The 16,986-nt window shown below is 37.6% G+C and overlaps 3 protein-coding genes across 3 annotated transcripts; 2 read left to right on the top strand and 1 right to left on the bottom strand.

Moving 5' to 3' along the window:
• Positions 1-769: 769 nt before the first annotated feature.
• On the top strand, positions 770-1,901 carry LOC141605566 (xyloglucan endotransglucosylase protein 7-like). The gene has a single exon (XM_074424393.1). The coding sequence runs from the start codon at positions 788-790 to the stop codon at positions 1,790-1,792; it is 1,005 nt and encodes a 334-aa protein (XP_074280494.1). The 5' UTR covers positions 770-787; the 3' UTR covers positions 1,793-1,901.
• A 4,575-nt stretch (positions 1,902-6,476) lies between these two features.
• On the top strand, positions 6,477-8,602 carry LOC141605564 (protein ECERIFERUM 26-like). The gene is made up of 2 exons (XM_074424391.1): positions 6,477-7,007; positions 7,468-8,602. The coding sequence occupies exons 1-2, from the start codon at positions 6,573-6,575 to the stop codon at positions 8,416-8,418; spliced, it is 1,386 nt and encodes a 461-aa protein (XP_074280492.1). The 5' UTR covers positions 6,477-6,572; the 3' UTR covers positions 8,419-8,602.
• A 266-nt stretch (positions 8,603-8,868) lies between these two features.
• Positions 8,869-16,515, bottom strand: LOC141605563 (U-box domain-containing protein 4). Its single transcript, XM_074424389.1, has 6 exons — positions 16,129-16,515; positions 15,952-16,021; positions 13,593-13,873; positions 12,332-12,448; positions 9,815-11,869; positions 8,869-9,214 (listed from the first exon to the last, which is right to left on the bottom strand). Exons 3-6 carry the CDS (start codon positions 13,866-13,868, stop codon positions 9,155-9,157), a joined length of 2,508 nt encoding a protein of 835 aa, XP_074280490.1. The 5' UTR covers positions 13,869-13,873; positions 15,952-16,021; positions 16,129-16,515; the 3' UTR covers positions 8,869-9,154.
• Between the last annotated feature and the right edge of the window lie 471 nt (positions 16,516-16,986).

Below are 16,986 nucleotides of genomic sequence, written 5' to 3'. Positions count from 1 at the left end.
ATTTACTAGTCTTTAATTACCGATTTTCGCGTGTGATTGCTAGAATAACGATTTATTTACTTAAAACTTAGATATTTTCGAAAAAATATTATAAAAAGTCTCATAGTATTAAAATTATTTTTGAAGTAATTTACAAAAAGTCGGAAAAAAAAATCATTCGAGTGCTCAAAAAAATGGAACAAGAGGTAGAAAAATGATGGAGAAAAAGTTTTTTATTTTTTATTTTTCTTGTTAATGATTTCATTGTTGTTTTATTTCGAGTTATCTTTCGGATTGGGTCAACTTTCGGGTTAATTTCGAGTTATCATATTCGGGTCAGGTCAACAGTCGGGTCGGTATGAGAACCAGGTTGACTCGGGTCACAGATCATCTCGGATTGGGTCGGGTTTGGTTTCAGGTCAACCTTAATCGGGTTACGGGTTCATCAAGTCAGGTCGGGTCGGATCGGGTAAGTTTCGGGTCGCAATATTTTCGGGTCCTGTCGGATCGGGTGAGACCTGCGAGCTCTAGGCATTAGCATGGGGAATGGACGAGTTGCGGTGGACCATAGAGCATAAAGCATGGACGCGGCTAAATACGAGATAATAGGATGGGTGAGGGGAGCACGGTCCCCGCGTGAGGCAATTGGCCAATTTTAGAAGTTTGTTAGAGTGAGCTGTTATTGACTCTTAGCCACTCCCTTTTTCTTCATTTCAAACTACACGTCACTTTCTATTTCCCAATATCCAGCTTGCTACTAACTCAACTACAGCTCACTACCTACCGGCTACCACCCATCACTCACTATATGCACTTGTTAAGAACCTTCATAAACTTACCACTATCCACCCTATATATACGGTATACGGTATACTCCCTCTCTTCAAAATCATATCGATCCATCAACTACCAACACCAAAACACAATACAAATTTACAAATACTACACAAATATGGCATTCTCATCCTCTTTTGTTTTAGCAACACTTTTCCTAGCCACCTTAGTGGCAACGACGCGAGCTAACTTCTACAAAGACTTCGATATCACTTTTGGTGATGGTCGAGCTAGGATTCTTAACAACGGGGAAGACCTCACCCTTTCCTTAGACAAGTACTCGGGATCAGGCTTTCGTTCTAAGAACAACTACTTGTTTGGTAAGATTGATATCAAGATAAAACTTGTTCCTGGTAACTCTGCGGGTAGTGTAACTACTTACTATCTTTCGTCCATGGGACCTACCCACGACGAGATAGATTTCGAGTTTCTTGGAAATGTGACGGGACAACCTTACACTTTACACACCAATGTGTTTGCTCAAGGGAAGGGTAACCGCGAACAACAGTTCCATTTATGGTTCGACCCCACCAAGGATTTTCATACTTATTCAATCCTTTGGAACCCGCAAAGGATTGTATTTTCAGTCGACGACATTCCCATTAGAGAATTTAAGAACATGGAATCAAAGGGGGTATCTTTCCCTAAGAACCAACCCATGAGAGTTTACTCCAGTTTGTGGAATGCTGATGATTGGGCCACACAAGGGGGTCGAGTTAAAGCGGATTGGTCCAAAGCCCCGTTCACAGCCTCATTTAGCAGCTACAAGGCCAATGCCTGCATTTGGACTTCCGGGTCTTCGTCTTGTGGGCCACTTCCAACCCGAGGCTCGGGTTCAAGCTGGCTGACACAAGAACTGAATTCAGCAAGCCTAGAAAGGATGAAGTGGGTACATAAGAAGTATATGGTATACAATTATTGTGCTGATGTTCAAAGGTTCCCTCAAGGCCTCCCTACAGAATGCACCACCACTTCCTAGACCAACCAATTGTTAATCATTTCAGTTCTCGACTGCGTTAATTCTTTATTCTTTGATTCTTGGTAACATTTGTAGAACAAATTCTAAATACAACAATCCATTCTTTAAATTAAGTGCTTGTTTTCAATAATATTAGCTCTTTATTCTGGTTTATAACAGTTCAGAAAAAAACATAGAACTGATAGCAAAAAAGTTCCGTTTTTTTGGTACAAACTGATAGACCTGTACTATCTGACAGCTCAACAACATCCCAAATTCGAAAGGTCCTTCAGTCCAAACAGTCGAAAAATAGTAGAAATTGCAGGTTGATATCAGAAAATCGCAGCAATGACAAGTAAAAACTAAACTGAACTAAATATAAGTGATGAGCAATCTGCATTGGCTGACATCTAAAAGTAAATCACGTATAACAAATTGGCAATTACTCCGTAAAGTGTAAGCAATGAGTTCAAGTAAGAAAGTAGCTGTATATAAACGGAAAAGAGTTGCTGCTACTCAGTACTCAGTATCAATCTCTCTCTGGATTTCAGCCCAAAGCTGATAATACAGCTGGTCATCAAATATGGAGGCGGCAGTAAGGTAACACATCCGATCTTGAGTAAATCGAGAGACAACCTTTCCATCCTTACCAAATGCAACAACGGTATCGCCAATCGGCTCAGCCCATAGAGGATCATTACTCATAAATATATAGTCCATGACAGATTTCCATTTTCCTTGGGGCAATACTTTGAATCCCAATGTTTCCAGCAAGTCAGGTGAATCACACATCAAGGGAATGGTATAAAGTAGGGAGTCGGGAAAAAGCTTCTGAATATTGGGAAACTCACGTTTCATGACGCTGTAGGAGTAATTATAGTCCTCACGTTTCATGACGCTGTAGGAGTCATTATAGTCAACAGCAGTATAGGGGTCAACAATGTAAAGGATGACATTCTTATTGCGAATATCCAACATTGGGACATCCCCAAGCAAAGACTCAAGGGTTGTTAATCTAAGGCGAGTGATCTTGTTTTGTAGGATAACATCTGTTGTGAAAGGATAAGATTTGATCCCATACATTCGTAGAATAAAACTACCGGCAAGGTCTCCAGGGCGTCCATCATGTGGCATAATTATCAATCGGTCTACTGAAAAACAGTTGTGGAGGCGCCAAAGGGTACGACAAATCTTATCATTGAAGGGAAATGTCAACCAAGACGAAGTTGGGCAAGAGGCCAAGACGGATTCTTTCATGTGTTGAAAAAAGGAGACGGGATTAAGATTGAGAAGACTGTTATAGGGGATGGGCACAAGGATAAACTGAAAGTCAAGGCCTTTATTTAGACATTGTTGATGCATATTCAGAAACTTAACCAGGTGCCTCCCGGTAGAGTAGAGGTACAATCCTACAGGTTTGTTGCGGAGGGAAGACATGTTTATAAAATTGTTGGGATCCAGAAGTAGTGGCAAAGAATGGCAATGGAGAAGTTGGTCAAGAGTTATAGGAGGAGGAGTGGTAGAGAGGCGAGATTTGATGGAGAGGTCATGACGGTGGATCTTCTCAAAGTGATCCTTACGAAACGGAAAAGATGCAGCTCCGTACCTGTACAAGAAATGATACGAGTTCTGCAAAACAAGACCAGAAGGATCGATGGCGAGACAAGACACACCACTATGGGGAAGAGAATCAAATATGGGGGGACAGGAGTTGGTGGTGTAACAAGATGAGGGAATTGTAAGGCAGTTAAAAGATAAGGATTTAAAGAAGTCGTAAAAAGGAGGGGGACAAGAAGGGAAATCATAGTCTAAAAGGAGGACGAATTGGACAAGATGAAGAGAAAATTGGAGCGATAATTCAGAGTATAAGGCTTCAAGGGATTGGCAAATAACTTCACTAGGAGTAGTAAAGAGGCAGACGAGGACGTATTTTCCGTAAAGATTAGAAATAGGAACAATTGCTCCTCCACCACCTTTGGAGGGGACCAGATAATCCCGATCACCACCCCTGGATCTGGAAGATGATAGGATGGTTTTGAGATCAACCAATTCGCCTATCTTGAATTCCCGCCGTTTCTTCTCCTCCCTCCGATAACTTATCGTCGGCAAATCATTCAGAGTCAGCATCGCTAAGACAATAATACAGAGATCAAGCTGCAAAACTCAGGACGATTTGTAATCGGAATCCTAAATCCAATTGCAAAATACCTAATTACTCTTCTCAAGATGACTTATAGTCGGCACCACATTCTGCCCTAATGCCACCACCAACTTCTCAATGCCCATTATTTACCAACCATCCCCATTAAATTTGGAACCATCTAATGGTTGTAATTATTTCATAAAATTAATGTTTTAATGAATGCACAGAAAAAATATATTATTTTAGAATAAGGTGTATAGTGTATTACAGCAGAAATGGAGAGAAATGATCCAAATTGCAAATAATGAATAGCATAAATTGATTATTAATCCTTTATATAATTCACTTTTTGAAATTTACTCTTTTATATAAACTTTTTTTAAACTTGGCCCCTATGTAACTTCTTTCTTCAACAAGTTAGAGAAGCTTTGCAAATTGATCACATTTTTCGATTTCATGGTACACCCTTGTATAGTTGTATATATGCAAATTGATCTTTGAAAAGCGTAATTATAAATGCAACTAAGCGATTTTACTTGCTATACTTGAAATTTTCTGACTAAATCCCTTACCTCTCCTTTTCTACTTGAAATTCTGCCTCAATCCCTCAAAATCTATGTCGCAAAATCATATTTTGTTTTCGATTTTTGTCAGAGAAATATAGGTCGTTCACAATATTCTAACTTGTTCATCATCAACCCATAAGTAACTTTTTTCAAATAATGAATAGGGTAAATTGATTATTGCTCCTCCACCTTTAGAGGGGATCAATCCCGTTCACGCCTCGATAGGATGGTTTTCAAATCAACCACTTGGTCTACGCCTATCTTCAATTTCTGTGCTTTCTTCTCCTCCCTCTGCCTCTCACATTCCAGAGTCAGCATCGCTAAGCTTATGTTCACTTCAGTTCAATTCAATTCAACTCAATGCTATATTATTAATAACATCCAAGTTTTCACCTAATTTCCAAACAAACTATAATCCGAAAATAGCCAAAAAAACACACACACACAAGAATAATGTTTGAGAACGATCCTAACAGCTATGATATTTGATGTAAAATGGGGTGTTAATGAAACAACCTGTTTTGATGAAGTATTGTGCGGAGTGTTTTTGTGTTTAATTTGCGGGGGGGAAATGTTAAGTAAACTGGATATGAATTAACTAAGAAACTTCGCAAGATAAATCAACTAAAACTAATTTGCTTCAACCAAGACCACACAGAAACAAGAAGGAAAACAAAGGGATATTTCAATCAAGACCACACAGGAACAAGAATGAAATAAAGGCGCCATAAGGAAGACGAGAACGCTCGCAAGAGTTCAAAGCTGAGAAAAGTTCTCGACACATAATTTTTGTATTCTGAAATGGATGATTGAAAATGAAATACAAGCTCCTTTATATAAAAGAGGAAATAAACTAAAAATATGATTAAAATGTATAACTAAACAACTTGAGAATTCATGAAACGAACCCTTATTATTCCCTAGACTTAACTAACTAGAAAATAGAGAAATCAATAATGAAAAACTTGCATAAGAATCCTTTCCTTCAATGCATTTAATTATGTCACGGTTTCTATAACACAATTGTCTTGTTGGGACCATAAATCCTTTATTACTCGTCCTTTGACGCTCAAAGAGTGCTTATTGGAAAGCTAAGATCAAAATCTAACAGCTCCATTTTTTAATCACCTTAAAATTTAAGTAAGACTTGAGATATGATCAAAACAACCCAACACTGCAAACTATGCCCGCTAAAATTAGATAATTCGAATTGTTTCTTCATGGGCTATTGTAATATGACCCATTAAGCACTTGGACTATCAAATGACGTCCAACTTTTCATTGTAACGAACTTCCATTTTAGCCAGCACCAAAATAAAGACTCGGACTAGCACTAAGTAAGAGTGCACTAGAGCTAGCGCCCAAGCTCAATAATGCTCCTACATAACTATGGGCTTAAAAGAGATTAATGAAGATAATATTGATAGGCGACCCATTAAATAAGTTATACCCCTCATTTTGACATTTAAAACATGGCCTCTTAAACACATTAAATAACCCTAACTATTGAGGTTAATGAAGATAATATTGATGGTAATGTAGAGGCTCAACCGAAACATTGATAGGAAGACTTGCATAAAATTTTTGTAGATTGCCATATAACTTTCCCAATGATGTTTTTATGACAGCTTCTATCATTTGACTCAAATTAAGTACTTATAAAACGTTAAGGCATAACATATATGATTTTCATGTGATTTTTAATAAATACTCCATGTAAAACTTGTATAGCATGAATGAATTGTAAGCTTTTGAAACATAATTGACAATTGATTTAAAAACAAAATCAAAAACCATAATAGTGTATCATGGATGAAGCAAAACGCCTTTAAAAAAGTTAACAGAATTAGTTTAATCATGCAAGCTTTATTTTTCCAACAAAAATGGATTTTATTTCTCTACGCAGTTCCATGTAGGTCTTTTATTTCTTATTTTAAAGACTAAAGTGGTTATGCACTCAATATATAATAAATACGTACCTTATTTCTATGTTACAACATACATCAAACCTATTACAAAAGAAGTTCAATTCTAGCTAGGAGTGCTAAATACAATTTAACCCCTACAATAATTCGAGAAAATAATAAAAGTAATGGGAGAAAGTGTGACATTTTTACGTAAAAGAACATTAGTAAGCACGAAGCCTGTTCAACCTCCATGCAAGATACACCAATTATCAGCCCTTGATCTTATGATGGAGAAGCATCACCTTAACATAATCCATTATTATAATACTCCATTAGGGTTGCAATTAGGAGAGTTGTCTACCAAAATTAGGGATAATCTTTCAGAAACACTTTCATATTTTCCCGTTGTTATGGGAAGATTAACGAAGGATAATATCAATAATGACATGGGAAAATGGGTGATTAAGTGTAATGATGCGGGGTTAAGATTTGTAGAAGCTAAGGCTAAGGGGAGTGTAGAGGAGTGGTTGGAAAATTTAGATGATGAAAAAGAAAACATGTTAGTTCATTGGGAGGATATGTGTCATGTTCCATATCATTGGTCTACCTTTTATATTAAGGTGAGTAAAATGTTATATTACTTTTATTTAAAGACGTTATAAGTCATCATTATAAAACGAATTTAAAATGTCCACGAGTAATTAATAGTGTAGTTATTTGGATCCATTTCACAACATTTATATGATGTTCCTAAGCGAGGTATATTACACTGATTTAATTTAATTGTTTTATTGTTTGAAATTAACTTTAGGAAAAAAAATTGAGGCTTATTGACTAAATTCGATTACCATATGAATCCAGATAAATATAGATATGCGTTATTTCTGAGGTACTAAACTAGGTACTACCATACGAACCAGAATTCAAATCCTATATCTCATTTACATGTCAACCTTGTGTCTCAACTATAACCAATATTTTATCATATTTTCTATGCATGGTTGAAACTGGATTTCTTATTATTTATTAGGTGGATGTTGGTTAAAAGCAGTCGTATATAACATTGTTTTGATATACTAGGTGACTGAATTTGAAGAAGGTGGTCTGGCATTGGGCTTAAGCTGCGCACATATGATTACAGACTCAGTTTGTGCAACACTATTTCTAAAGGCTGTAACGGATATACTTGTAAATGGTAGAGTTTCCGTTCCGCCCTTTTTCCATTCACTTCCTCGTAATAATAATAATAATAGATTATTATTATTAAATTTGGAAAAATCTCACCAAAATCCCAATAACTACTTAATCAACACATACAAATCCTACTTAGAAAGTCCAAGCCCATTAACGGCCAAACATTATAAGACCATTGCTCTTGAATTCAAAGATGATATGGTACAATCTTGCATGAATTTGGCCCAATTAAATGGGCCCACAAATGATGCATATTCTCCTGCCTGCATTGCTCTTATTGGGTTGCTTTGGAATTGTATAAGTAGAGTTAAAGGAATGAGGCATGGACTTATAGATATGTCCATATGTTCAAATATGAGGAAGATTTTAGGTCTAGATCAAGGTTTCTTTGGTAATTGTATGATTTATAACAAAGTTTATGGAAATGGCACAAGAGTGGATGACCTGATGTCGTCGATAAAGGCCATCAAGGATGCAATTGAGAATGTTAACAAAGACGATATTTTGGAGTTGATCGAGTGGCTGGAACATTATAACCGTGATCATTCTTCATCGTTTGTGGTGGATGGTGACAAACTCGAATTTATTAATTTAGAGGATATGGATCCTTATTCAAATATATTCACACAAGGTTATGAACCAATTAGGGTTTCTTATTATAGTGAATCAGGTGTTGAGAAAGATAAAGTCTTGATTCTTCCTTGGCGTCCTAATGAAGGTCAATTAAGCAAGATTGTTATGATTACGCTCCCAAGTGATGAAGTTATCAAGTTGTGTGAAGATCAACATCTTACTCGTTACTCACCACTTATTCTAATGGACCCAAAACATAAGTGAACATGACCAAGGGCAGGCATTTCATGTTTATTATGATCCCACCTCCAAGCTAAATAACTAAATAAGATGGGAGTTGCTATTAACTTGTATAGCCTATGTTGTATTTAAACAATAGTCATCAAAAAATGTTATCTGCCGTGGTTCACTAGATTGAATATTATATTTAGAGAAACTCTTGGCCAAATATTGAGATCGGTTGACCATCAAAATCAACACAAATTCTCATTTAAGACGGTATATCCGTCTTAAGTCAAGTAGTTAGAATAAAACAAAGGCATAATGCATAAGGAAAAGGAAATAGATGTCTTATATGCAAAGTGGGATGATACTTCACCAAGTCTTAAGGGAGACTTGGTGAAAAATCAAAGTGTCCTAATGAAACTGGACAAAGTTCGTACTCCGTATAAAAATTAAAGAAAGAAGGTGCAGGGAAACAGAACACACTTTGTCTTTTGCAAGGCCAAAAAGCATGTTCACTCATCTGTCATGTACAGCCCAATCTTTGGGTACATACATAATTTGCCCAAACAAATTACACAATATAAGAGCGGGAAATCTTACAAGGGTATGAATGCTCTATCTATCACCATTTTGCAAACAAAGAATGTTAAAACTAGAAACCGCTACAACAATTACTCACTCGTGTTGATATAAAATACAGTATTTGCACCGTCAAATATACAGTTGGTTCAGAACTTCAAACAATTGGAGACGTTCAAAGTTTGGAATCACCACGTTATCCCCTTGCAGAATTATTATGACGTTGATTTCTGAAGTAACTTAGAAGATTCTGTGCCTGCAGAAACAAAAAGACCAAGGAATAGAATGACATTTCCTTCACAATGTAAATGATTATATGACTATCCTCCTTGTTTCCCTCTCCAATTCACCAAAGAAATAGTACTATTCTTTGATTATGTATTAAAATGGAGTAAAGGAAAATGACCAACTAAACTTGACTACTTTTTTTTTTCTCCAATTGTTAACTACCAATTACAACCTCTCAGTGTCGTTGACACGGGAGTAGGATTGCGTACATCACCCTTCTTACTCCGTCATTTGCGGGAGCCTTAGTTTTAAAAGGCACGGGATACACCTCTTCTGAATTAGCAAGATGACCAACACATGGAGTAAAAGTTAGGGATAATGGGGAAAAAGAAGGGAATATTAAAAGAACAGAATAAATAAATATAGAAATGGCATAGTAAGGACGTAAGGGGCCTCGCTGGCAGCGCCTTATCTAAGGCGCACCAAGGTGTTTCTATTGGCGTCTCACTGCGCCTTGGGCATAAGCATTTCCCATGTGCCCTTTTTAGAACTCGGGTGGAAGCCCTAAAACACTAATGTAACATTGTTTCTGTTGTATCCTCAAAACGATTAGATATCAAACTAATACCTTCTCTTTGGCTCTAGGTGTCCCTGACTGAGATAAAGCAACCAATGGCGGTACAGCTCCCTCCTGAAGCACCAAATTACAAAATCGAGTACTGTAGGTACAAAGCTGCAAAAGTGCAGCAGCTGCATTCTCCTTCCCTCTTGCAGAACCCAACTCAACCACCTCTACAAGAACCGGGATACCCCCTGCCTGCCCGATGGCAACTCTTCCCTCGGGAATTGTAGCTAGATTTGCCAGAACGGCAACCGCCTTATCGACCATGCCGGCAGCAGGGTCCATCAACTCCACCAAGTGCTTCACGGCACCAGCCTGGACAATCCTAGCTTTATTCTCATGATATATAGACAAATTAAACAAGGCGGTAGCAGCGTCTTTCTTTCCCCGAGGAGTCCCATTACCCAACAACTCAACCAAAGGACCAATAGCCCCCGACCTGCCTATTTTGGATTTGTTTTCCTCAATTACCGATAGGCTAAAGAGAGTGGCAGCCGAGTTTTCACGGGCTTCTGGGGTGCCAGTCTGAAGGACGTGGATTAAAGGTTCAATTGCATCTGCATTTCCAATGGCAATTTTGTTGTTATCATTTATCGACAAATTGAGGAGAGCAGTGACAGCATTCTCTTGAGTCTTTGGATCAGTCGATCTAAGCAGGTCAACCAACAAGCTTATGGCCCCACAGTTGGCTATCACAATCCGATTATCCATGTTGTGTTTGGCAAGTAATCGTAATTGAGATGTTGCTTCTCTTTGAGTTTCAATTAAACTGCTTTTTAGGTCCTCAATCAACTTATTCACTTCAGCTTCAATCTCTGCAAGATCAGGTCGTGTCTCCACGGCAGGTGAACGCGAAGATGCCATTCGAGGAATAAGCCTCTCCGAAGGTCTTCGCCAAATGTTGTGGCTCCGGGATCTAGCTTCACCTAGTCTAGGTGTTAACTCAGGTTCCTTTGGGGAAGTTCCCGATGTGAAATCAGCATGTGGATCTTTGGGCATTTCTCCTGAAACATCAGGACTCCCAACAGATGGACTGCGTGAACCCTGATTGCCATCTACAAACTGGGAGGGAAATCTTGCATCTCCAACGATATCAGCATCACGCGTAGTTATGTCATTCCGTTCAGATGAGTGTTCATCAGAGCTACATGCATTAGTGTATTCTATTCGGGATGGTGACACAGGATGCTGGCCATTTGATTCCACTATTGTACTCTCTGAATGAGTCATCCTGTCTTCCAGAGATCCCTTGCCAACATCCAAACCATGCTCATTTTCAACCATGCCAAATGCAGAGCTATCAAAGGAAGATCGGGTATGGTATGGGGAAGTCCTTTCTCGGTAAAGCTCACTTGAAAAGCTGATGACCTTCTTTTCAGATATCGCAGAGTGAATTGACTCGGGCAATGAATTTTGTTTACCTTTATAATGAGGCCTTGGATGAGAATCTTTCAAGGAACCAGAATTTGTATGTGAAAGTAGGGAAAACTGCTGATCTTGATTGATAGACTTCAAGGGATCAGGGAGCTTCACATTGTTAATGTCACACCAGTTCGCAATGAGTGCCTTAACAGTATAATTGGGTATCAAATTGGTGTGGCCTAATGTCTGCCTAGTCTTTGGACAGACAGTAAGACCAAGATCGAGCCATTTCCTGATATAAACACGTTCATAGGTTTGCCCTGAAGCTACAATCACAGGGTCTGTCATGAGTTCAAGTGAAAGGGGACAGCAAAAATCAGGTGGTATAGGGACGGGTGTACAACTCTGAGACTGCTTTAACATCACAAGGCGATCATGCATTCGTGTGACCAGTGTAATTAACTGTTCAATATAATCCACTTCCGCATTCTTTTCAGCCTGGTCAGCATTCTCTTTCAACTTTTCAAGTGCCACAGCCTCGATAAGAATCTCCTGGTTAGATCTCAAACCTACACAATTTGCAACTTTCACAAGCAACTCAGAGCTAGGGCCGTGGCTGCTCATTTGGTCGCTCAAAGCCTCAGCAATGACTATGGATGTAGCATCACAACCTAAGTTCTTCACCTTTTGCATACATTGCTGTTCAACCAGAACAACATAAGTGTATATACAAGATAAGATTATGTAGTTCAATGATGTCAATGTGAACTGCAAACAGAGAGTTCTAGAAGCAAAGTATTTTAAATATTTAAAGTAATACTCCCTCCATTTTTTCAATAAGCCCCGTTTTCGTTCAGTAGCAAATTTAATCATTTCGCCCCAGCTCCATTTCTAGCATATTTTTGTTTGCAAAGTGACCACTTTATCCACTCTGTCATCTCACATATGTGCAATTCAACGATCGATCCCCTTTCTCGTTCACACATGTGCAATTAGACTACCACCAATACCCCTACCTTTTTCCCTTGGCTAAATTTTTTTGCCAAACCCCTTAACCTTAGTGAAAAAATGAAGGGAGAATTTGTCATGCATAAAATTCAGAAGAGTTCGTTTTGCTCATTATGTGTATGACATGGCCTTCCAATCAGCAAGAGAAACTACCTCTAGAGATGAAGGGATCAGCTCTGAAGGAAGGGACTGGAGTGAATCTTTCAACAGGCGAAAGAATTCCAGAACAGAGGTCTGGATTCTTGACGTCAACAACTCAGCTTGAAGTGCCTACAGATAAGATAAATCAGAAGGCATGCATCAGACAATTTCAGGGACAGCTAGCAGCTTATAGAGAAGGAGGAATGGAGGACATGTATATAAATGTCAAGCATAATTCTGACAGCCTAGAAAAAGTGGAGAAGAATCCACAAAACAGTCATGCATCTTTTTCTCTGGAAGTAAAGTCAGCACCGAAGTGTACACTTTTATGCCCTGAAAATTATTCAGACTTTAATACTCTTTTAAGTCCATCATTCAAAACACGCTTCATTCAACCCTATCTTCAACATTTGACACATTCAGAGTATCAGTAGTTATTTTGGTCATTATACTTGGTTACTATCATAAGAAATAAAAGTAATCAAATAGATGCAAGAACAGCTCTTGTATAAATGGCAGGGTTTCGTAGAGTATACCAGCCGAGACAACTAACGTAACACTATTATAAGAAAGAAAGGAAAACAAAAAAGGAACGAGTTTAGTATGAATGGTAGAGTTTGGAAGAGTACACAGTAGAAACAACTAAAGCAATACTACAGGAAATCATATTCAGAACTACAGGAAATCATATTCAGAAGACAATTCACATAAATCTAGAGGGTGTGGGTCAAAATAGAACAAAAGCTGTAAACTAGAGTACATAACTACGGTCAAAACAAAATCAATAATTTCTGGTATCCAGCAATTTGAAAAACTAAGTTGAACTTAATTGAAAAAGAACATTCGCAGCAGCTTTCATTATCCAATAAATGAACAAAATCACAGCGACATTCTTCAACCACGTGCCCAAGCGAACTTCATAAACTGTAAAATGCAACATTATTCCCCTTCAAAATATTATGAGTGTCCTTTTCCCATAAGGCATCCTAATTGTGATCAAATTGCCAAACCGAGATATAATATCAGGTCTAATCCCAAAATATAATCTAAAATACTGGATTCATGTCCATGTTACTGAATTACTCTTGAAAAGGTTTGGCTACTCATTGACGGTAACCCGCACATTGAAATGATATTCCCTAACATTGAAGGAACAACACAGCAAGACAATTCAAGATTGGGGCAGGCTCAACAACTTCCATAAACAGATCAATGCAAGAACGAAACAGGAAACAAAACTCCTTTGATATATACAAAAGTTTTTGAGACATACAAGATAAACTCTGCTTGACAATGAATCCCAGCTCTCCATAACATCTCGTGACTCATCAATGGACAGCCCAATTTGTTCAAGTGGCTTGCTAAGTAGTTCATCAGACGCTACTTTGGTATCTATAACCGCGTCAAGTATTGACTTTAACAACTTTAATATTTCTTCCATCTTTTGAGTATTTTTCCGTAGTGGTTCTAAATTAAAGTTGTCACTCGATGATAAACGCAAAAAAGAAGAGATGTTGTGAAGAAGAGCCCTCCACAATGACACCTCCATCAAATCTGCATTGAGTATCAAAGCAACAAAGATGTTAATCAAAAAAAAGAGAGAAGAAAAACTGACTAGTGTCACAACATCTATTACTTTGTTCAGGCTTGTAGACAAAACTAGGACACCTAACTGCAAACGTTCGTACAGCAATGAAAGTTGAAACATGTGAACAAACTCAACATAGTAGTTGGACTCACACTCCAAAAAAAACCTAAATATATCATAAGAAAAGAAGCTTCATTTTCAGGACTAACACATTCAGATGAATGCAGGATCTGCATAATACATAAGAACAATTACTCATTCAAGGATGATGTCAAAATTAGATCTTCCGCAGCAATCTCAAAGAGCCTCCTTAGCCAAAAAGGTTTAAGCAGTTATTTCAAATGTTTGATCGTGTCAGTAATCATATTAACAATACCTATTGGTCAAATGTCAACAGTTACGACTTCGAACTATATGGGCATCTCTCAAAACATGAAATTTTTGGAGGTTGAGGCACAAACTTAATCTCTTTCATATCAGAAATGTCATTCTATTGTCATGAAAACTGCTAGACAACTTTAGCAACAAACACTATTGCCAAGCAGAAATAAGTATCTCACTATGTCAACAGAACTAACAACTCATTGAGAAAGAATCCTGTTGGAGGTGTTCACTGTCCAGGAAATTGGGTCGCAGCCGTGGAATCAAATCGCAGTTGCAACAGTCCATCACGGCTACATTATAAAGGTATTTAGATCACTGCAACACTAATTACAACCGGTAACGACTAGTTCTCATCCATAATAATGAGCGAAATCAGTCTTAATCGCATGGCTGAATCAAGCTAGCACCGTTGAATCAAATCTCGGTTGCAACAGTCCATCACGGCTACATTGTTAAGGTATTTAGATCATTGCAAAACAAAGAACCGATGACGATAGTTCTCATCCATAACAATCAGCGAAATCAGTCTTAATTGCGTGGCTGAATCAAGCTAGTACTCTTCTCCTTGGGCCACTTGTTAGTTGTTACTCTACTAATCTACTATTTAGGGCCTTCTAAGAATAAAGGTAATTGTTAGTGGGGTAAGAGATTAAATAAAAGGGAAACACGATGAAAATGTTGGCTAAGGTGGGAGAAATTATTGATCCAACCCGAAAACACGATATGAAACCAAACATAAAGTTAACGGGTTAGGGTTAAGAAGATGTAACTTATGTAAGTAATTAGGTTGACACGGACACAACACGACACGACACAAATTTATAGGGTCGGGTTAGGGTTGAAGTCTCCCGACCTAACATGAATAAGTCGCTTATTTAAACAGGGCAGGTTTGGTTTGGGTGGGTCGGTAACCTACCTAATCTGTTTAAACATAAGATATATCATTCATCATTTTTAATGGGTCTAATGTCGTAATCACCTTAAGCGGGTTGAAAATGATATGCTTATAAACAAATGGGTTAAAATAGCTGAGTTGGTTTACAAAAAAAAGTGAGGTTAGGGTTGAGGCAACCGGGGGATTATGCAATAGGGACAGGTTTGGGTTGGAAACATACTAAGCCTTTAACGTTGACACAAATGAGAACCCAACACGACCTGATTTGTTTGCCATGACTATTGGCAAGTGATGGTAATGGAGAGCGGAAAGAAAGGTGATGGGGAACTATAACTCCCATTTGAGGGTATGCATTCCTCCAGGGGGGGTGGAAAACTATTGCCCTTGTTTATGTTTATGTTTATGAGCCAAGTGTTTACTAATATTATCCGTCATTTTTGTCGTCAATTGTCACCACTTTTCTAGGTTGTCTCCTTATTCTACAAGGAAAATAATGACCTGGCAGAGCAACTAAAAAGGGGTAATGGAGAGGTTCATTTCCTCTACTAGACTCACATAATATACTATTTCAGTCCCACCTCGCATCGATCGCTTGATCGATCGGAGAGATTTATAGAATGTCGAGCGCTAAAGGGAAATGGAGAAGATCGAAATTGTTAGTTGGGCGTGTTATTGGTCAACCCTGACGAGTAAAAAGAATTGACAATCTAATAAAAATAAGAATTGAGACTATTAAACCAAATAACAAGTGATAATAAATCAAACCTGTTTGAAAGGAATTGAAATTCAGGATGGATCTTGAATTGCTGATTTCACCTTAAACTCTTCAAGTATTCTGAAATTAACAAGAAACAAAATTAGTGGGAGCTGAAATTGCAGCTAAACACAAATTAAACTAAACAAAATAAAATCAAAGATCCTAAACAATGGAAAGATTGATACCGAAATTAGTAGGAGAAAGTTAAGGTTGGAAGGTTGAAGAATAGATAAATAAGGGTTAAATTGAAAATGAAGTGATCTGACGAAGATGAAGATGGTGAAAATTAGGGTTTGTTAATAGTTATGTACGAGTAAGAGGGGGAAAAGGAGTTGAATTGAATAGTAAAATTAATGGTGGTGGTGGTGGTGGTGGTGGTGGTGGTGGTGATGAATTGATGATGATTAATGGGAAAAGGAAAATGGTAAACAAAAATGGTATGGGGATATTGGAACAAGCTGCTGCTTACGGGGTTTGGTCCTTTCGGAGATGCTGCTCACATCATCACTTTGCGAGTTACTTGTTCTTTTTCCTTTTTTATCCATCTCTCGCTAGTCGCCACTAGATCTCTTAAAATTTGGCTCTACCCAACCTAATCCGTTTCTTCTCGGGTAAGATCTGAAATTCGTTACTCGCTCGTGTTAAATTTAAAATGACCCGTTAATTTAAGTTGGAGATCCGCGAAAGTGGTGATTAGCCCCCATAATTTTAGCCATTTGTGAGATTAGGCCTCATAACTTTGATAAAAAGTGAAATTCAACCCAATTTTTTATTTTCAACCAAAATTGTACCCAAAAAAAATCAATTTCATTCATTTACACAATTTATAAGTATACAATAAAAGTTGCAAAAAAAATAAAATTGTGTATGCAATTTATTACTTGTTGTTGGAAACAAATATTTGAATGAATTAAATAAAATTAAAAACTTATAAACGTATCTCATATATATGTGAGTTATAATAAAATTAGTAAAAACTATTCTAAAATTATGTTAATAAATTAAATAAATACTTTTAGAACGTCAATAATTATTTAGTGTAT

Source organism: Silene latifolia, chromosome 10, assembly GCF_048544455.1.
Source record: "Silene latifolia isolate original U9 population chromosome 10, ASM4854445v1, whole genome shotgun sequence".
Classification (NCBI taxonomy): domain Eukaryota; kingdom Viridiplantae; phylum Streptophyta; class Magnoliopsida; order Caryophyllales; family Caryophyllaceae; genus Silene; species Silene latifolia.
Note: the sequence above shows the minus strand (reverse complement) of the source record. Positions and strands in the feature narration are given on the sequence as shown.